Source organism: Arachis ipaensis, chromosome B8 (assembly GCF_059453495.1).
Source record: "Arachis ipaensis isolate K30076 ecotype BB chromosome B8, ASM5945349v1, whole genome shotgun sequence".
NCBI classification, from domain to species: domain Eukaryota; kingdom Viridiplantae; phylum Streptophyta; class Magnoliopsida; order Fabales; family Fabaceae; genus Arachis; species Arachis ipaensis.
Window position 1 is genome coordinate 3,608,147 of NC_142443.1, and position 22,610 is coordinate 3,630,756.

General features: G+C 32.1%; 2 protein-coding genes across 2 annotated transcripts; both read right to left on the minus strand.

Annotated features, from left to right (window-relative positions):
- Positions 1-611: 611 nt before the first annotated feature.
- LOC148547010 (uncharacterized) lies at positions 612-8,881 on the minus strand. The gene is made up of 12 exons (XM_088495253.1): positions 8,796-8,881; positions 8,548-8,687; positions 8,012-8,461; positions 7,732-7,902; positions 7,106-7,195; positions 6,898-6,987; positions 5,563-5,652; positions 5,374-5,433; positions 4,851-5,295; positions 3,830-4,755; positions 2,518-3,738; positions 612-2,317 (listed from the first exon to the last, which is right to left on the minus strand). The coding sequence occupies exons 4-12, from the start codon at positions 7,826-7,828 to the stop codon at positions 612-614; spliced, it is 4,725 nt and encodes a 1,574-aa protein (XP_088351379.1). The 5' UTR covers positions 7,829-7,902; positions 8,012-8,461; positions 8,548-8,687; positions 8,796-8,881.
- Positions 8,882-16,941: 8,060 nt separating this feature from the next.
- Positions 16,942-18,078, minus strand: LOC148547011 (putative F-box protein At3g25460). The gene has a single exon (XM_088495254.1). The coding sequence runs from the start codon at positions 18,076-18,078 to the stop codon at positions 16,942-16,944; it is 1,137 nt and encodes a 378-aa protein (XP_088351380.1).
- Between the last annotated feature and the right edge of the window lie 4,532 nt (positions 18,079-22,610).

A 22,610-nucleotide genomic window follows, 5' to 3' on the forward strand; every position in this document is an offset into this window, starting at 1 on the left:
TTATACAATGAGTTTGTCGTTATGGCTGTATTAATAGACACAATTTATGATAAGAAAATATTTGTGTGCGTGTTAGTGTTTGATCAATTATCGACGCATTTCATATTTGTCATGAATATTTGTGAAAGAAGTTGGTTGGATGAGTTGTTTTTGCAAGTGATTCCAAAGGTATAATGAATCCATTATATGGAACCTAATATTAAAAATGATAAATATATTTATAGACATAGAGATCATACATGGTTTGCTCAAAATGAACTTCTGAAGTTGTGTAAACAGGCCATCCCCTGAAATGATATCAACAATGAGTTTTTAGCATGTTGAGAAAGGTTACTTTTTTTTTTGTTAGAAATGTCAAAAACAGAGGATACATGAAAAGTGACAATTTTTATATGCAATTACTTTCGTAAATTATTGGTGAAGTTATGAAGATAGCTTTATAGAATGTAGGATTAAGGGCTAATTGTTATTATCGATAGAAGAAAATATTAGATGTAGTTGACCTAAGATAACAATATAGATATAGAAAGACATATATAGAAATGGGATTGTAAATTTGAATACGATAGTTGTAATATGGTAATCTGGAAGGTTTGATGTTACCTGATTATTTAGTCAATAGAGTATGCATTTTCAGAATGAGATGAAATGTTCCTAAAGACTTCGTAATAAACCACATTCCTTGTTTCAGTTGAGTTGTTTGAATCATCATGTGAGATCACAATCTTCAAACCATTTTTACTTGTGACGCGCGAGACGGCAACATAAAGCTGCCCATGTGTGAAGACAGGGTGTTTAAGAAGCAATCCAACCTGATTTAAAGATTGTCCTTGACTTTTATTAATAGTCATGGCGTAGGACAGTATCAGTGGGTATTGTCTCCGTTGAAATTTAAAGGGTAATCTTACATCAGAGGGAGTCAAAGTCATCCTAGGAATGAGAACTTTGTCACCAGCGTTGTCTCCTGATAACACCTCTGCTTGAATAATCTTTTCTCCTAATTTAGTGATGACTAATCTTGTGCCATTACAAAGTCCTGCTGAATGATCAATATTTCGAATAAGCATTACAGGGCATCCCTCTTTAAAATTGAGCTCATGATTTGGAAGACCTGAAGTTTTGATAGTTGCCAAAAATTCGGGAGTGTGAAGATTGTCAAACGTGTTATTACCACCTTTAAAGGAAGCTGAGTTACAACTTAGGTATGTTTTCATTTCGTGACTGTTCAAAGAAAGCATGTAGTGATTGACCTCTTCAACGATGTTAGTAGTTGGAGCTAATATTGCGCGACCTTGAAGATGACTAAAATCAGTCGAGTCTTTTAAGTAATCACCATAGATAGCTTGAACAATTGCCTCAATTGGATCATCAAATTCCTTTATAAGAAGCTCAGGTGGAATACTGATTACACTGGCACTATCTTCTAAGTTTCCTAGTTTTCCATCACCCACATCAAGAATCCAATTTGCAAATTTCCTTAAATCTTCAATGTTTTCATCTCCATTAGTAACTCTTAGACGCATATTTTGTGTTAACCTAAGTAGCTTACATTGTTGCCAAAGATAGGATGAATTGATTGATGCATTAACAATATCCTGCCTAGATCCTTTTGTTATCACTGGAAGTATTTGCCTAAAGTCTCCACCTAGAACAACTGTTTTTCCTCCAAAGCTTAATCCCGAGCTTGATTCATTGTTAACTCGTAACAAATCTCTCATCGTTCGATCTAGTGCCTCAAAACAGAATCTATTCATCATAGGAGCTTCATCCCAAATAATTAACTTTGTTCTTATGATTAATTCTGCCAAAGGAGTACCTTGTTTGATATTGCAAGTGGAATATTCATCTGGTGTGAGAGGAATTGCAAACCTAGAGTGTGCTGTTCTGCCTCCAGGCAATAAAAGAGATGCAATACCACTTGAAGCCACTGCTAACACAATTTCACCTTTTGATCTAAGTCCAGCTGCAAGAGTTTTCCAAATGAATGTCTTCCCAGTGCCACCATGTCCATATAAGAAAAATAATTGGCCACAATTCGAGTTAACTGCGTTAATGATCTGATCATGCACATGTCTTTGCTCTGTCGTCATTTGTAGTAAGTAATTTTCATATTGCTGAGCCAATGAACGTCGATCATAACGAAGCTCATCCATGATTAGTTTGTTCCGGGAGGCACCTTCTCTTACAGATTGAGTTATCTTGATATTGGGAAATGGCATTGTTGGGAAATCTCGCAATGATTTGCCATTGTGATTAAGATTTTCTTCTATCTCAAGTAAAGTCAACTGAGATAACTCGTCATCTGTCAAAACCATATCTGTATTGTATATAATGAACTATAAAGTTAGATACCATATGATATAGTATTATAGACTATTGTACAAATAAGCATGGTAATATTCCCAGAAAACTCAAATAATGATAATATATATTTAAGTAATTCGTAATCAATGTTGGTGATTGAGATGCAAGCAAGATATAACATGTTTCATGATTAATAATAGTTTAAGACAAAACCTTGTAATTGAAACATGTTCATGTGATTGTGAAGAATTCCATCAGCTAGCAAAGTCCAGCACTTGCTCCATACGACTTCTGGCCGAACCATTGAGTTTGACCATAATAGAGTTGCAAAAAGCTTCCGTAAATAATGACCAGATCCCCAATGGCTTGCTTCTTCAATGGCATCGATGTATTCTTGATCATCATCTAATAAGCCTCTTGCATAGCATGCATCTCTAAATGATGAGTACACAATATCCCTGTATGTTCTAAGATCTTTATAACTTGTTGGACCCTGAACAATGTTTAACAACATTCTAAGATAGTATAATTCTCCAGATGTTGGAGGGACAAAAAAGAGCCTTCCAATAACAGCATTTCTTTTCCTTGGTTCCCATATCCTGGCATTGCGCTTCCAAACAAATTTACTTGGGAACTCATTGTAAGTTAGCTGTCTTGCAATCTCGTATTTTTTATTTGCCTTGAACCACGCGACAAACATAGATTCTCGAACTGTCGCTTTATTTATAGTAGTTGACAAGTCATCTTCGTCTGCAAAGAGCACTGTCTGCTCATCTGGTAAGTGGAAGCTCAATCGTTCAACTGATGGCTTTCGATAGTGAATATTAAAAGCAAATATTCTCCATGCAGATTCACATGGAGAAATATACCGGCAATCATAAAACAACTTAATCTCATCAACAGGCTTAACAGTGGGATTATTGTCGTTTGAACTTGAATAAAAAGAAGCTGTCACTCGATCACTTCCCTTGTTAACATACTTAAAGAGATATTTTATGGAACGCGATTGATTGCACCATTCAACATTGATATGAGCTCCATATTTTAACAGCAAGTATCGATTATGCGGCACCACATAACGATTGTCTAGAGGAATTCCAGAAATGTCAATCGTTCGGCCATCATTGCGACGCCTATAAACTGGATATCCATCATGATCTACTGTCGTAAATTCAATAAACTTCTTCGGAAAATGTCGAGAACAACGTCCATTATCCATGCAAGGCGAATTTTTTCTAGCAATACCACATGGACCATGCATCATTTGACTCTTTACTGCTTCATAATATTTTGGGTCCAAAGTTGGATCCGGAATCTCAGCTGAAATAATCCTGTCAATATCTTCAGGAGCAGGAAACTTATCTTGAGCAGCGAGAAACAATAATATGTGTGCATGAGGCAATCCACGCTTTTGGAACTCAATTGTGTATATAACTGCAACGAAACAATTTGCAATATGTTAGTTAACCTGTACTTAAATAGCATGAAATGTTGTTATGATTAAACAAACTTTCTTGCATGTTACCTGCAGTCGACTTTCCGAATAATTTGTTTATGTGAATATCCTTAATCAACTTGTCCAACTTTGCCTTAAATAATCTGCAAACAGTATCAGGCCTATCTTCTGGCTTTAGATTATTCTCCTTGCAATAACGTTGAATCTCTTCCCATTGAGGATTGCAGGTAACTGTAATGAACAAATCTGGATACCCAATAGACCTGCATATTGCCATAGCATCTTGGTAATTTTGTATCATGTATCTGGCTCCCCCAGTAAAGGTTGCTGGTAGGACAACGCGTTTGCCTAGCGAGGCTGCTTCTGTTTCTCCATTAAGAACTGCATCTCTAAGGCCCTTGTAAATTTCAGCTCTTAGCTTTTTTTGCTTCGTATAGACGTATTTCAATCTTGCTGCTTCAACCATTGAGAATGCATCGACCAGGAATTGCTGAAACAGACGCCTAGAATATAGTAAAGCACCTTTGCATGATTGTCTGTGCTGAACTCGGAATGCAAAAAAGTCCCGCATACTAATGTTTGCATCTTCAGCATTTGTATTTTTTTGTGGCCTATTCAATGGAATATTTTCACGCCAACCATCTTCCCCGTATGGAAACAACAGAGGATATTGTAGTGCCAAGTATGATGGATTTAGTTCTGAAACTCGCTGTAGTGCTCCTGATCTCGTTTCAACAATGATATCTCTCTCTTTCATTGACGCATCAAAATCTCCCACCACCAACCCTGCAATCTCATCAACAGACGGCAAATTATACCGTCTTCCATCCTTGCCTCGCTTTCCAATCAATTTAAGTCGAATATCGCGAATTGGATTGGATTTCATAACTTCGCGCATCATTCGGAATGTCTTTGCCAGCACGTTGTGGGTGTCAAGCATCTTCATAAGGTCAGCCACAATGGTTTTGTCTAGATGATCTGTGCTGTTATCAGAGCTGCAGTTCAAACAACATAATGATTATTAACTATAAATTGTCACTTAAGGTTCCAATCATTTTTTTTGGAATGTAGCTTTGTCATGGTTAGGTACCTAACAACAGCAGTTCTATTGTTGATTTCATTCTGTGTGTCATAAATATATAGTTGTGCAAATTTGGCAGGACTTCCCTCTTGTGGTAACAAACTACCCATCAAATGATAGTTTTGGCCATGAAGTAGGAATGTTGGCGGTCCTTTGCTGTGGTTAATGGATCTGTCAATCTTTCCGCCGAAAGACGTGAAAGCAAACATACTATTGTATGTACGGGTGTTCTTCTGAAAGTGGATGGATTTTTCATCACAACCTGATAGTAACTGATGAAGAATTTCCGGAGGTTGTTGGAGTACCGGTAATTCCACCTGCCCTTGACGACAACAGAGGCCAAATTTTGGAACTCTCTCATGACAGTGCTTGTTTAGGCGTTCTTCATACCAGAATGTGGCTCCACAATGTTGGCATTGATAATCAGGGTTGCCAAAGTCAAGATATGAGACTTCTAAAATAGCTAACACATGTTATGGTTATAACGGTTTCGGCTTGGTATAAAAATCAGATTGACTAAATGCAATACTACCTTCAGTGATCTCTTCAAGTTCATTGTCATCATCACAATGTTGTTCTGCTTGGCCTGCATCTAATTAATGAATATTCTATCAGTTGGGTGACTTCATAGTTTAAAATATGATATTAAGTTCCACAAATACATTGTTTTGTTTTAATACCCAAAAATAATGGTGCTGTTCCATAAATTTTGGGTGCACACCTGCTGTATCTTCTTCTTGAACTGTTTCATCTGCCTGAAGGTTTTGACTTGGTACTTGTATGCTATGGGCAAACTTCCCTCGTGCACTCGCTGCAATTTTTTAAGAAGCAAATTACTTTTTTTTAAGTTAATATAAAACAAAAAATAATGATAATTTTCACTTGTATTATGTGGTAGCTTAACACACTGTGGCAGAACTTCAAAAATATTTTTTAGGAGGCTGAAACTTTGACAAAGGAAATACATAATTTTAATGTAAACGGAAACAAAATTTTCGACAACAACTTTTTCAAGTTTTTCACTAAGAGGATAATAAATGAATATTTGTATAAAATAATTTAAAATAGTACTCTTGAAGTATTGAACGGTTTAAAATATTCAATAATTAAACCGAAACAAAATTTCTTTTAGTTAGAATGATAAATATTAAAAATGATATTATTTATTGAACATTAAATATATGTGTTAGAAACAATTTGATTAAAAAACTAACAACGCAAAAAATATCACCAAATTAATTACAGATAAAATAATAATTCAATTTCTTAAAGATGATACAAAAAAATGTAATTACGGAGAAATGATTTTCAAAGATTAAAAATGTAAAAGTTGTAACTTATGAAAATTCTCCATTAGTCTACTGCTAATAAAATCACACCAATAGTTAAAGAATATTTAAATATTTTGCGTAAAAAAAAATAAAACCAATAAGAAATAAAATAGCATAAAAAAATAAAGTAACTATCATAATGATTATGAAGATGAATTTTGTTGTATCAAATACTTTATAAGAGACCATTTTAGTTAGTGAATTAGTCCGACGAATTTGAAGAAAAATTGTAAGATAGCCCATTAATGTACCAACTTTGAGAAAGAATAGATAGCTGATGAATGTACAAATTTGAACAAAAAGCATAGTAAAAATGGAAGACTTTAAGACTCCAACACAAGACACTTAGTACAGTGCACACAAATTTTGTGATCTGAACTCTAATTATATTCTATATAATTTATTTACTAAAGATGCTATAAAAACTTTGGGGGCCATGGTCCCCCATCGTGCACACTAAGCTCTGCCATTGCATGTATATCATGTAGCATGGGAACTGTTAGAATGAATAGATTTATAGTAAAACAACAAACTAAATAAAGTTAACTAAAAAAGTAGCTGCAGAGTAATGAAGGAACTTGCATAACTCTGGTTCTAATATGTGTATACTATGTAAATTGGGCAACCTAATAGTTTAAAATATCATGTCATTTTCCACAACTATATTTTTTTGTTTTAATACAATAAAATATAATAATGTTGTTCCATAGACTTCATTAACGCACCTGCATCATCTTCTTCGCCAACTGTTTCATCTGTCTGAAGGTTTTGACTTGGTACTTGTATGCGATGGAAAAACTTTCCTCGTACACTCACTGTAATTTTTAAGAAGAAGATTATTTGTTTTAAAGTATGATGTTAGGTTCGACAAATACGTTGTTTTGTTTGAATACCAAAAATAATGACTTTGTTTCATAAATTTCAGTTACGCACCTACTTCATCTTCTTCTCGAACTGTTTCAGCTGTCCTCATGTTTTTACTTGGTCCTTGTATGGGATGGGTAAACTTTCGTCGTGCACTCGCTGTAATTTTTAAGAAGCAGATTATTTGTTTTTAAATTGATATAAAACCAAAATTAATGATAATTTTTGCCTGTAATATGTGGTACCTTAATGCACTGTGGCGAAAGTTCAAAAATATTATCGAGGAAGGCAAAACTTTAACATAGAAAATACATTGTATTATTTCTATAGAAACAAAATTTTCGAAAACAGGCTTTTAGAGTTTGTCACTGAGATGATAATAAATGAATAATTTTATAAAATATTTTAAAATAGTACTGTTGGAGTCTTGAATGGTTTAAAATAGTCAACAATTACACCAGAACTAAATTTCTCTTAGTTAGAATGATAAATATTAAAAAATTTTATATTTATTGAACATTGACTATATTTTTTAGAGACAATTTAATTAAAACACTAACAGAGCAAAAAATTATGCCAAATTAATTAGCGATAAAAGAATTATCCAATTCATGAAAGTGATTTGTCATGCGTTCATGCAGCCTACGCATAATGCAGATACGTATGATATTTGCTATTATGACTTGATATCAAACCTTTCTTAGCTCTGATTGATCGATCTTCCACTATGGCTGGTGTAGCAATATGATTGTTAGTTGTGGTTGATTGCGTTTCATGATGCGGTTCTCCCATGTTGAGACATTGAACACATTGAATTGAATCCGACAGATGTTCGGATTGTTCCCGAGCATGAGTTGGACGGAAAACTAAAGCATGCAAGGAACGTTGTTCGGTAATTATATGAAAATGTGTGAATGACTGAAGTTTTAATGGTATTTAGTTTCATTTGGTTCAATAAGTAGATAAAGGAATCACCTGGGGTGGCATTATTTTGCCTGTGAACTACACAGATAGTATGTTGCTCTGTTGCTCTGTTTGAACTGATTGTCTTGCCAAGTGATGTGTGTGCAGTTATAGGATCACTTTGTTGTCCTGTATTATTGTATATGCTGAGTTATATTTCCTATTCACATGATAACATCTACTCTTGCAAGACACATCATAAAAAAATATAGCAACTTCATGTATTATTTCTATGGATTTGACCTCTTGCCTTAGTACTACAAACTAAAATATAAACCACATTTTTTGAGTTACATGAAAAGGCTTCTAGTTTGAATGTTACATAGCTGGAGCACAACAATTAAAACATGCCTGTGAAGTTTGGTGTGAGTGGCTTCCTTTTGAGGGATGTCAACTTTTCCTGAAGCGTATGAAGTGAACCCTTCGTAGTAGTATTTGGCCAGTTCTGGAGGCAAAGATTTTCTGCAAATCAATTCAATATTAGTCGGACATGTTTTTGAATAGATGATTATACCTGAATAAAAAGTTCAGATTAAGATTTAAGATACCTTTTTGCCCGTCTTCGCTTAATCTCCTCCTCTTTTCAGCCAGGATAAGATGCCTGTGTTTCCTTGCTTCCTTTGCATTGTATAGATCCATAGTATTCCAACAATATGCACAATAGTGTTGTGTTAGTCCTTAGAGGAATCTGCAAGTTCAAAGATATGTGAAACTTTAGCAATGTAGTGTGGAAAAAAAAAATTTCTATGAATCTAACTTTGTGCGAATTTTTTTAATGAGTTTTGAGAATCCTAACCTTGAGACCAAAGGTGTGAAGCTATCTGTCTTGGATAGATCCCTCCACTTTTGGAGGTAGAAAATTGTCTTATTGACTATTTGATGTGACTTGTCCTATCTTGAGAAGATTAGCTAGACGTGGGTACATATATTGGGGAGTTCATTGAGTATATGACTATATTAACCACACATGGACTCCTTCACTACATATTCACGTGACATTTAGTAAACTTGGTGGTAGTGTTTCTTATTTTATTAATTATATAATATCATATAATCAATAACTATTTTGTGTTTTTTCAAAAGATCTATTATTATTATTATTATTATTATTATTATTATTATTATTATTATTATTATTATTTCTTGTAATAATATTAATATCTACCGATAAATGGTGATTATACTTATTTTTTTGGTTATATTATTCCACAATATTTATAACATTAAAATATTAAATTTATTTCAATATAATTTAATTGAAGTCTAGTTAAATAAATTCAATCTCTCAACATCTGAATGAGTAGTTTTAATTGTTTAATATTCAATTTAGGTTTCAATTAAGTTTCAAAACATTCAAAATAATTTTTTTTATTTTCTTTTGAATTAATTGAATTTTAAGCGTTGATTGTCAAAACTATTATAATTACTTTACTAATATATCCAGATTAAATTTTTATTATAAGTTACTTGTACCTTTAATTTGCATATTTTTTAAAATATGTATTAGATTATAATTAAATTTTTCTATATTCATTTATAATTTTATATATTATTTGATTAAAAAATATTAATATTGATTGAACCACGGTTGGAGTGGTTGAACCGCTAAACAAATGAATCAATAATGAAATCGGTTTGATGATCGGTTCGATTTTTTAAATATTGGTAAAACTTTGTCATTTAATTTAGACTTCTTTAACATGAGCTCATTATTGGTTTAATATGCTTATATATTAAGCACCTTAGTACATCTCATTGTATGGTTACATACTTACATACCCAGTGGTATCACAATATACAAATAGCAAGAATTTAACAACACAGATGACACGAATAATCAAAATATTTTATTTTTTAGTGCATTAAACAGGGAACAACCCATAGCAATATTCTGTGATGAATTTCAGCTCAACTTCCTGGCCCCAAATTTTGTATTTCAAAATTCTCCTTTCATACTGAACCTCTTCTCTAAAGCTTGACATAATTAGCTCATTTATAGGTCTTCCTGTGCGGATGCTATCGTCCGCTAACGTTATCAGATCTTTGCTCACAAATAATAAGGGATTATCATATACTCTCAAGCCACCGAGCTTGAACAAAGACGACCACGTGTAGGAGTTTTCTTTAGTCTTGTTAATAGCCCACAAACTTATAGTATAGTTATCCTCTTGTCGCGGGTGGGAAGCAAAACAAACATGATTGTCAAAAATCATTAGTGATTGGAAATCAGATCTGTACCTTTCTCTGATGGGAAGGATTTGGAATTGTTGTGTTTTTAAGGATAAGATGAGGATTTTTTCGCAACCTGGAATTCATCCGTAGTGAAATTAATCCAGAAAATATCACCATGTAAGACAACATATCTGGGACCAATCTTTCCAATATCACCGCCCAATGCGAATGTCGATGTCCACTTAGCCTCAGCGGAAGAATATATTCTATAGTAAAGGAACTTGTTAGGAAGGTTTTTTTTGAAAGCATGACAAACGACATAATGAATACTGTTTGGAAGGTATGCAAATGCAAACACATTGATTGCCATATGATGAGTAAACTGCTTTAGCTGTGGAATTTGTTTCATTGATCGGGATAGCATGTTCCAAACCACAAGTACCACCTTTTGCTCCAACGTTGAATATTTAGCACATATGCTCCCGTTGTGTTCTCCAATGATATCAAAGTTTCCATAGTTGGGTTGGTATGGCAGTAAGGGGATGGATAAAATGTTACCTGTGGTAGGAGTTAACCTAATTATTCTGATGTTTTGTGCGGTCCAATGAGGAAAGAAAATTTGTATCAATATTGATTTTTCTCTTGTTGAACAGGTTACGTACTGCCGCCACAAAAATGCCTCACCTGTGAGTTCTTCTTTCCATTCATGTGACAACATTCTGCATCTACCAATTGTAGCAGGATCACACCTGGAAATTATATCCAATATGAGATCTTTTGGAAGCGTTGGTTGTGAGATGCAAGGAGTGGTAACTTGATTATTCATCTACTTGTTGAACAAAAAAACATTGAAGGTAGGTTGATTTGTGAGGTTATAGTTACAGGAAATAGTATTCTTAGAAGGAAGTTTGTTTGGATCGAGTGTGTATGGTTGCTCTCCTTGGCAGCAACTAAATTTTATCAATGTGTTATGATTGTATATTTTTTGTTGTGATTTTCGATAGTGATTGGCCACATATTTGCTCTATGTTGGTTTAAGAAACATAAGGAGGGGTATAACTAAGAATACAAAAAATTTGTGCAAATAGAAAGGATTGCTTGGGCATGCAACCAAGTTGCTATCCTACGTATATTGACATGATGGCATCGATATTAGAGTTTTTGCACTGCGCAAGCAACTATAGCATCTCTAAAATTGTAGGTGTTGCATCATTACCTACATTAGAGGTTCTTGGGATGGTAGCATGTACATAGGGATAATAGAATTATTATTAGTTTTTTTATCTTTTCACCACTAACAAAAAGCTAATTAGCAAAGAGGTGATTAAGTGTTTTTGGAAAATTTCTTTATCTATATAATAATATGGAATATGGATGGCACACGGTGATAATTTTAACATTTCAATGATAATTTTAATATTTTAATCTATACTACTACTTTTCATAGTATATATAATCATATATTAATATATAACTTTAATTACACACACTACTTTTCATAGTATATATATATTCATATATTAATATATAATTTTAATTACACACACACACACACATATATATATTAATATTCTTAATTATCTACAATTTTATATTTATTTTTGATATATAATTTTGATGCATAATATAAATAAAAAATTTATAATTGATCCATAGGTGTCAATATGAAATTGATATTTTTAAATATTTTAAAAATATATAAGTTATAATTTATTGATATAACGGTATAGATTATGTTCTATTTATCTGGGCCAGGTCGTAAGCTTTGCGTGAGTCGACCTTTACCTTAAGAGATAGGCTCGATTATTAATGAGTTGAGCCTTGAGCCAATCTCAATTTGTGTGAGTCGAGCTTCAGTCTGTTCAACCTCATTTCAGCTTGGCTCAATTCCAGCCCTAGCAATTATGAAAACTTCAAAAATATTTCTGGGGGGGGGGGCCAAAATTGTAACATAGAAAAAACAAAAAAATATTGATATAAAAATAAAATTTAAATAAATAACTGCTTTTAAGTTTGTAACTAAGATGATAATAAAAGCATAATTTTATACAAATTTTTTTTTGAAAAGCTTTAAAATCGTACTTTTCGAATACTGCATGGTTTAAAATATTCAATTATTCAATAAGAACTAAATTTTTTTAGTTAGAACGATAAATACTAAAAATTACAATTCTTATTGTATTGTGAATATTTTTTTTTTAAATTTAACTCAAAAACTAACACAGCGTAAAATAGTACCAAATTAATTAAATATAAAAGCACTATTAAAATTTTTAAAATTTATATGAAAAAATATAATAAAATTATTTACAACCTAGTTTGGAAGTTTAAAACTTTAAAAGTTGTAAATTATAAAAATGTTCCATTAGTTTACACTAATAAAATGACAGCAATAGTTAAATAATATTATAATATTTTGTGTAAAAAATAAAATAAAACCAATGAGACATAAAATACCATTAAATAAATAAACTAATTATTATAATGATTATGATGATGAGTTTTATTGAAGCAATTAATTTATAAAGGACTATTTTAGTAACTGCATTAGTCCAACGAAATTGAAGAAAAATAGTAAGAGAGCTCATTTTTTTAATCAACTTGAAGAAAAGATAAATAGTCCATTAATCAACAAATTTTGCTAAAAAAAAAGAAGTCAAAACGGATGAGTTTAAGACTTAAACACAATATACTTCATATAGTGTATAAAGTTTTGACCAAATGAATTCTAATTATATTCTATATAATTTTGTTCCGAAAGATTTTATAAAAGCTCTGGGGGCAACAACCCCATTTATTTTGAATAGAATAGTTTTCACCATCACACAATTTTGACTTTATAATACACTTTTTTCTATTTTTTTAGTACCTCCATTTTAATAAGTGAATAATTTAAGTCATTATATACTTTGTTCATGCTAGCATAATAGTCGGAATACATATAATAGTAGCTCTTAATTTTTATAGACTACTCTTTAGCTTTACTACTCTTAATGGCAACCAACACACTTACACTTCATGGAATAGAATTTCATTGGAATATTAAAATACACACAAAAAGACTTAAATTACATAGCATTGAACTTAAACTTAGTATATAACATTGGAAATAATTAAAACTGGGAAAACACTAATGTCTTTGCATCATAAGCGACATGTGAGTTAAATAAGATCTTGCCACGGTCTTTTAAATAGTAGTTGCTACATTTAATAATACACTTCACATTGTACCATCTAACACATCTAGCCTAAAACCACAAGTGATCACACTGGAAAGCATCCTTGTGAATAAACGTGCGTTGATATAAGTTGTACATGTCCCAGATAAAATGGAGCATTGAGTATCTTCTTATGTTGACTTAGTGGATCAAATCTTAAAAACATGAATTGGGATGTTTCTGGACGGCGCATAAGTGCATTTCTCTCTCTGTGGGTTTTCTTTAACAAAATAAGTTCTTCTTCATGAATCAAAACAGGGTTTTCTAGGCTTCCTATGCCAGTGAATGTGAAAATCTTTTCCCATGCATAGTGAATTCCATTTTTAAGAATTCTGAACATATTTATTTCATACCCATCACGAGTATCTCTATTGGAAACCATGCAAAGAGAATCTTGATATATCAAGAGCCGATGATCATGTGACACTATATGATGTGGTATTGGTATAGTAAAAAAACTCTTGTTTGCAATGGAAAATGAAACAATATAGGAAGGATATGTTGAGTCATGCATGGACCAACTCAACCAAAAGGCAACTCCATCACTGGTCACACAATTTTGATCTAAGTTCTTTACATACTTGGGACAAGGAATAACATATTGCCAATCGGAGCTTTCAGCACAAAACATGGTTAGCCAAGAATCCTGATCGCCTAAATTCCTTTTAAATATATGAACTATTGCATACTTAGAAGACCCAGGATAGTATAGAAAGGCATACGTGAATGTGCACATAGTGCAAAAGTGTTGAGTAGGATCACGTATACTGCGTAATGTATTAGCAGCAGGATTCCATATTAATATTTGAGGTGCTTTACCTGTAGAGGAGAAACGCATACATACATTGCCGTTTGCGGTGCCAATTATTCGAAACCAACCTCCAGGATTTATTGTTACAGGCAATGCAAGCTGCATGGCTTCCCCTGTTGTAGCATCCATCTTCATGATCCAATCAGGCCTTTGATTGAAAGGTCCAAGAGTAAAATGAAGATAGATGAACTGGCCTCTTGCTTTCCACTTTGAGTGTGTCTCTTGCAAAAATGGAATCGCATTCAATTTGTCCCTCCAGTAGTGATTTGTAGCTCTGCATGCAACCAATGTTTTCGGATCACTCTTGAGAAAAATGTCAAAGATTAATTCTTCAGGAAGAGTTAAAGGGTAGGCTTTTGTGGGAGCTATGTCACTCATGCTTCCCTTTAGTTGAACAGATGAGCAGGTTAAGGTTTTTAGTGGAGATGAAAAAGTTGTGCATAAGGGTAGTGTGGTGGTAGTGCCTATTTATTACAAAACATGGAAGCTAAATCAAGAAACATTTTTCTTTTTTTGTTCGGACAATAACAATCAAATTGTTCAAAGAAGTGACATGACTTATGTAATGAAGCATGCAACCAGGGCTTTAGTATTTGGCATATAACCGGTTTGCACATAACTATTACATAAATTTTGGCTAGGAATAAATCACATGGGGCCTAAAGGATATTTTATACTATCCCATTTCTAACCTTGCCATTATGTTTAACTTGTTCTCTTTATTGGAACTTATTGATAAATCATACAAAAGTTTAGAAGATGCCATTCTACTTGTCGTCTTATTTTTTTGATCCGGAACCAAATGTTAGTTTAGTTTCTTTAAGTTGAGGAATTAATTCTTCTTAGCTCCATCATATATGGGCACCTTTATCTATGCTAGTTGATGTGTATTGTTAAGGTTTGAAAATATTTTTTTTAATACATAGTTGCATGCTTTATTGTTTTATCTTTCACTACTTTTAGATAGTTCTCTTAAATGTAGCATTAGCCTTCATTCAAATTGGCAACCTGACAAATATGTGATAGATGTAAAATGAAACAGTAGATGATGCAAACTTCAAGTTAAATAGTGAAGGTGGCAAAAAGCAAATAAAGAAGCTAACTTTTATAACTTAAAAAAATAAATGATGATATAAACAACCATCTTCACCGATTAGACAATTTAAGAATTATTTTTTTATAATACTTAATTGCAAAAAATAATTAGCTGCAATTTTAGCAATTTTTTTTGATATATTTTAATTTATCTCTATTAATTCATTTTGTTATAATAATCATTACCATTGACTATATACTTAAGAGAATTTTAGATGATATGATAATGAATTTGTCGCTGCATAGTGCATAATGAAGAATTTAAAATTTTTTTTATAGTATATATAATTATATATTATATTCCTGAATGACTTAATAATTCCTACAAAAATAGTAAATAATATTTAAAAAATTTAATAAATCTAGATTATAAATAATGGTATCATATCTTACAAAAATTCTACTTCTTATTTTGATATTAAGCTAACATCTATTAAGTTTTAAGTATACTAAAGGCAATGTAAGAAAGATTGAAATGACAGGAGGAAATCTTTCATATCTATCTCCATTTAATTCTTTGTCTTGAACTACTCCACAATAAGTAAGAAAAGATTTAGAAATGACCTGAAGCAATATTTCATGTCCCATCTTCATTTAATTTTTTATTTTGAACCACTTGATAATAATTAGTGAGTGCAGTGTAAAAAGAGGCAAACTAATAAATATACATATAAGTAAAAGTAGATACTTAAGTAATAATTACACCTAGCCTCTAATATCTTGAGAAAGTCAACACCCATTTAGCATAGTTCATTAGCAATCAAGTAGGATGGACATAAACCAACATTAAATGTAATAACTTTTGGTAATACACTAACAACACGGTGCTTTAACATGCAAAGTATTATCCTGTTTGTGATAATGCTAGGGGTGCATGCATAGCAATATTATTTTAGTTTTGTCAAACATTTTTTAATATTATTAGGATTGTGTGTGTGTATGATAAAATCGTTTATTTCCTTTCTTCGAAGAACTCTTTGATTATGATAGTAAATGTTAGGACAATTTTATGTAAACAATATTATTTTTTACTTTTTTTTATTCCAAACAACTTCATTAAGATTGATTTTGAATGCTATGTTTGGTGTGACTAATATTTTTTTTTTCATTTATCCAAAGTTGTTTCATAACATAATCAAACTCTCTTGAGTCATTCAAAGCTGCCCTTTAAGATTTGATATTTTTAATATAACTTGCTCATCAAATACGGTATACAATTGGAAACTATTTGGCAAACTTTCACTATGTGTTGTGTCTTTCTAAGAGAAAGAAATCGAACATTTTCTTTTCAAACCCATCGAAGTATATAATCATAAAAACACAGCATAATAAATAAAATACTTTGCACCAACTCAAATACAAACCCTTACAACACAAATAAGGCAGATGAACTTAAAAATAAAGGATAAATACTACAAACGAACCAACAATGCCATGCATGGTGTTCGTTGTACAATGCAAGTCGAACCAATATATGACATTGGTGGTAACACTCATACACACTAAACAAACCACAATAAGCAAAGACATAGTTTTCCACTAAAACCAACTCTAAATAGCACACAACCCTTAAAGCTTTAAACCCTAAGTCCTAGGAAGCATAGTTTGGAGCAACGCATGGCTATTACAACTTTCTAGGTAATCCATCACACAGGAAATAAAGTTTCTTCATATGCATGGATAGATTTAATCTTAACATAATTATCATAAAAAACCCGATGAAGCCTCTTTCTTGTGCCTTCAATGGGGTTATATCGAACCATAAAAAACTGAGAGTACGCAATGACTTGAGCCCCAACCAGTTGTAGGTGCCTCTCCATAACTTGGATAACATCATGATCAACCATGACAGCTGGCACGTACAAAGTACCTATTCCATTATATGTAAATAGTTGTGACCAGTTAACACCTCCATGGGTGTCACTTACTTGCCATATAACTGAGTTGTATGAATAGATTGTGTGATTATTTGATGCCAAACATAGACATCCATCTCTAACCAAAAGGCAACCACAATGAGACGTAGCTTGAGGAGGGACGTAAATTTGGCCAAAAGTCAATGTCATCAATGAAAAAGATACAATGTATGGTTGATCATTGTCTTCACGGTCAGCAAGCCAATACACAACACCACTGGCTGCAACATATGAATGATCCAACCGTTGCACATACGAAGGACATGCAATTCTAACATGCCAATTCCTAGTGAAACTTGTATACATAGTTAAAGTGTAAGCAGTGCTTTCGGGTTCATCTTTAAATACATGCAAAATTGCATAATGAACACTGTTAGGAAAGTGAGCAAAGGCATAAGTGAAAGCACCCTCACAATAACCACCTTGCAAAGGATCATCTAGTACCCGAGGGATTTGAAAAACTGGATTCCAAATCACCAAGTGGCTTCTCCTTCCAAGGGAGGAGTAACGGATACAGAAGATTCCCATCTCGACTCCAATGAGCTGAAACCAACCGTGTTGGGTTAAAAGAAAAGGCAAGTTGAGGTAGCCGGTTTCCCCGGTAACGGCATCAATCTTCATTATCCAATCCACCGAGGTGATCACAGGAGATGCAAACCCAAAGTGAATGAATAGTGAGCAGCCACGCCTTTTCCATATCCTTGAGATTTGACTGAGAAATTCAAATGAAGTTACCCTTTGCCTCCAATAACGGCAAGTAGCACTGAAACTGACAATGGTTTGAGCGTCACATAAATAGAGGATCTCACTTATAATCTCATCAGGGAGTTGTGGAACCTCAACTTCTGTTGGAGGTATATCACTCATACTTAGGATTACAAAGTGTAAAATAGAGTACTTGACAAACTCCAAACAATATGTTGTGGTGACCAATGCTTGTTGAAGTCCATTTATAGAATGTTAATATGTCTTTGAAAGCACAACTACCTTCTTCAGATGCAATAAATTTCACAAGTTTTAGGTCTTGCATGGTTTAGCTAACATTAAGTGCAAAATGACCTTGTAAGATACTAAATAGTGAAAGAGTTGGGATGGATAAATAAAGCTGAGCTTTTAAGGAGCAAGATTTAAATTACTATATTAATTATTAACGATAAAATCGTATTTTAGAGATTTTTTTACGTAATTCTACCAAAAGGCTTTAGAAATGTAAGTAGATGATAATTACAAATTTGGGTAAAGTATATTTTTTGCCTCTGAAATTTGTTTAAAATTCAAGAAATATTCTAAATTTTACTTTGTTTCACCTTTATCCAAAAAATTTTTAAATTTGAATCAAATATATCGTTGATAGGAAAATTGTATAAAAGATAATTTACTAAAATATTAATCATTAAATTACTATATAATTTAAACCAATTATATATTTAAAAAATAGGAGTATAATTAAAATTTTTACACATTGTTCATAACTTGCAAATGATGTGACTATACTATTAATTTTATTTCGATAAAATGTCTCTTTGGTAAACACTTGAACACCACGTTTATGAAAATCATTATCCTCATTCCTGTCATTATTATTATTATTATTATTCAAAGCTGTGTTATGTCCAACAATCTATATATTATAGGAGAACAAAACTATAAATAAAGAATTGTAAAATTATGTAAAAAATTACTCACAAAGAGTACATTTAATTGAAAGTGAAAACTTATACTGAGACAAAATTAAAACAAAATAAACCTTCGATGACTATTTTTAAAACTTTTAACTATTATTGAAAGACAAAAAATGTATTTATTCTACAAATTTATTTAATCTTTGCAAAATGACCTTGTAAAATACTAAATAGTGAAAGAGTTGGGATGGATAAATAAAGTCGAGCTTTTAAGGAGCAAGACTCAAATTACCATATTAATTGTTAACGATAAAATTGTATTTTCAAAATTTTTTTGACAAAATTCTTCCAAAAGGCTTTAGAATTGTAAGTAGATGATAATTACAAATTTGGATAAAGTATATTTTTTTTTCTCTGAAATTCGTTTAAAATTTTAGGAATACTCTAAGTTTTAGTTTGTTTCACCTTTATCCTTAAAGTTTTTAAATTTGAATCAAATATATCGTTGACAATAAAATTGTATAAAAGATAATTTACTCAAATATTAATCATTAAAGTATTATATAATCTCAACCAATAATATATTTAAAAAATAGGAGTATAATTAAAATATTTAATAATTTTTCATAACTTGCATATGATGTGATTATATTATTATTTTGATTTCGATCAAATGTCCCTTTGGTAAGCATTTGAACACCATGTTTATAAAAATCATTAACTTATTTAATTTCTGTCAAAAATATTATTATTATTATTATTATTATTATTATTATTATTATTATTATTATTATTATTATTATTCTTCACAGCTGTGTTATGCCCAATAATTTATATAGTATAGGAGAACAAAACTATAAATAAAGAATTGTAAAATTGTGTAAAAAATTATTCAGGAAGAGTACATTTAATTCAAAGGAAAAACTTATCCTAAGACAAAATTGAAACAAAATAAACCTTGATGACTATTTTTGAAACTTTTAACTATTATTGAAAGACGAAAAATGTATCAATTCAACAAATTTATTTAATCTTATCTTTGTTATTTATTTAATTATGTCCAATATATAATTAGAGAATTTTTTTAAAAAATAACTGTTGATATTGATATAAATAATATTTAAAATAGCTCTGATAACTGATAACTAAGATAAAAAAAATATATTGTATAACATAATTTACTCAAATATTAATCACTAAATATTATATAATCTCAATCAATTATATATTTAAAAAATAGGAGTATAATTAAAACTTCTAATTATTTTTCATAACTTGCATATGATGTGATTATATTACTATTTTCAAATAACTAATATTTATAAAAAATGACGATAATTCTATCAAATTCTTAAAGTGGCTATGTTTAGGGTATGCGATCAAAAACAAAAGTTAATCCAACATTATTCAATAGGTTTTTAAATTAGGATTTATGTCATCTGTTATAAATCTATGGTGTTATTAAGAAGTTGGTGCAATTAATAGAATGGATGGAACCACATCAATCACTAAGACAATACCAACTCTGTGACTTTGCTATTTAGAAGCCATACAATCTACATGACTACATGTTTTCTTTTAAAGCAAACATTAATGGTTGACAATGACATTTACTTTTTCTTTTGGGGTATTATTAACTCTAAGTAGTAAAACAATAGATACCTATAAACTGTACTTGGTGTGCATAAAGTATCTGTGTTAACAAATGAGCCTCATTTAAAATATGAAATGTGAAATGATGGCTTCCATCAGAGCATTAATCAACAGGTTACTTTACTAACTATGGTTGATTCTCAAATTGTTAAAAGAGTCACTCCCCATTATAAGATAGTTTTCGAACCCGAGCTGGATCGGCTGGCTGATAAAAAACTGAACAGAAAATATGTTGAACCGGAAATTAACCGGTGAATCTCCTGATCCGGGGGGTTTATTAAAGGATTACGGTTCGAATACCCCCCCTCATAAGAGCCCGGTTTTATAGGTTAGGAAAAAAAATACAAAAAAAATAAAATAAAACAAATGACAACCCAAAACCCGCAACCCACTCCCACCCCTCTTAGCCTCTACTCTCTGAAAATGCAGAGACTTTCAAAAAGAAACGTAGCCACCCACAGCCACCCACCCCATAGCCACCGCAGGCCACACAGCCCCACATAGTTGTGATCACCGAGCCCTTCTCTTCCTTGTCTATCTGTCGCCCTCTTTGACTCTGTCGCTGCCTCGCTGCTCCTCGCCTTGGGTCGTCGTTAATGATTTTCTGCTCCTCGCCGTGGGTCGTCGTCGCCGTGTCTCCAATCCTCGTCGTGTGTCGTCGCGGGTTCTACCTTCATCTTTTGCGTCGTTTCTGCTTCTGACCCCCGTCGCGTGTCTGCTACTCCCTTCCTCGCCGGCATCGTTTCTGGTTGTCCAATTCACACCGTATCTCACCGTCGTTGCTTCTGTTCTGCGTGTGGTGTTTCGCAGTTGCAGTTTATCACGATGGCCAAAGTTTTCAAATGTTAAACCCTCAGGTCTAAAGTCTCAGAGTAACTCTCTCGGACTCGACTCTTCTAAAATTTGAACTTTATTCTCAATCTGCATGTGGTGTCTTTTTTATGATTCTGATTGTTCAGATATTAATTTCTTGATTCTTTATTTGAATTCTTTCTGTTGATGAGTTTTAAATTCAATTGTTCAATTTATTAATCCTGCCTTCAGATGTTGATGCTGATTTATTCTAATTTTGGATTGGTGATTCCAGTAGCTGATTTCCTGATTCTAAAATGTTGATGATGATATGGTGCATGCCTCATTGCATTCTGATGGACTGCTGAAATTTTCGTAATTATGAGATATTTATGGTTTGATTCTGATTGCTTAGCTGCACTGTGATTATGCTTTTTTCTTTATATTTTGTTGTTGATTAATTGTAAGTTTTAAATCATAAAATGTTGACTGGTTGCTGAACTGATTAGGCATAAGTATGGCACTGGATGAATTTGTTGAAGGTACAAATAAAGATAGCAAAGATAAAAAAATAAAAAGCCAAGAAGACTGAGATTGGTTTGTTAAGATTAGTGTTCTCAACTTGGTTATTCATCTGCATAATAATTTTGAAGTACATGTGTAAATAGCTTCTAATGAGATTGGTTATTAAGCTTTATTTGGTAGCAATGTGTTAGCAATGTATAAATGGGGAGTACACGTGTCAATGTGTTAGCAAGGAAGACTGTTTTGCTATTCTACTTTTAAGTTTGGTTTGTTAAGATTAGTGTTCTCAACTTGGTTATCGATCTGCATAATAATTTTGAAGTACATGTATAAATAGCTATGACTAATCAGGTAAAGAGAGAGATTTAGATCATTGATTTTGTATGGATCTTTTTTTCTTACACTAATAATAAAGAGGTATATTCAGATTTTTTCGTTCTGTTCTCTTCTAAGATTCCTTTGTTGGTCTTTGTTCTTCAAGCTATTTCATTCTTCTTCATTCAGCTTTGGCTTCTTGGTACAATTGAAATGTTGAATTGGTTATAAGTTGCTGAAATAGTTTGATTGCATTTGGATTGGTTTTGGATCAGTTCTAAATTAGCTAATGAATTGCTCAATCATTCCGCAGATATAATTGTTGTTGACTACTATTAGGTTTTCAAGATTTTCACTATTTTATATTATTTTACATGTTGTGAAACTCATAGACCAACAACAATAAGAAAAACCCATAAAACATGAGTGCTTACATAGGAGAGTATGGGTGGGGCGGGTTCATGAGTGGGTTTTCAGGCGGGTTGAATTATT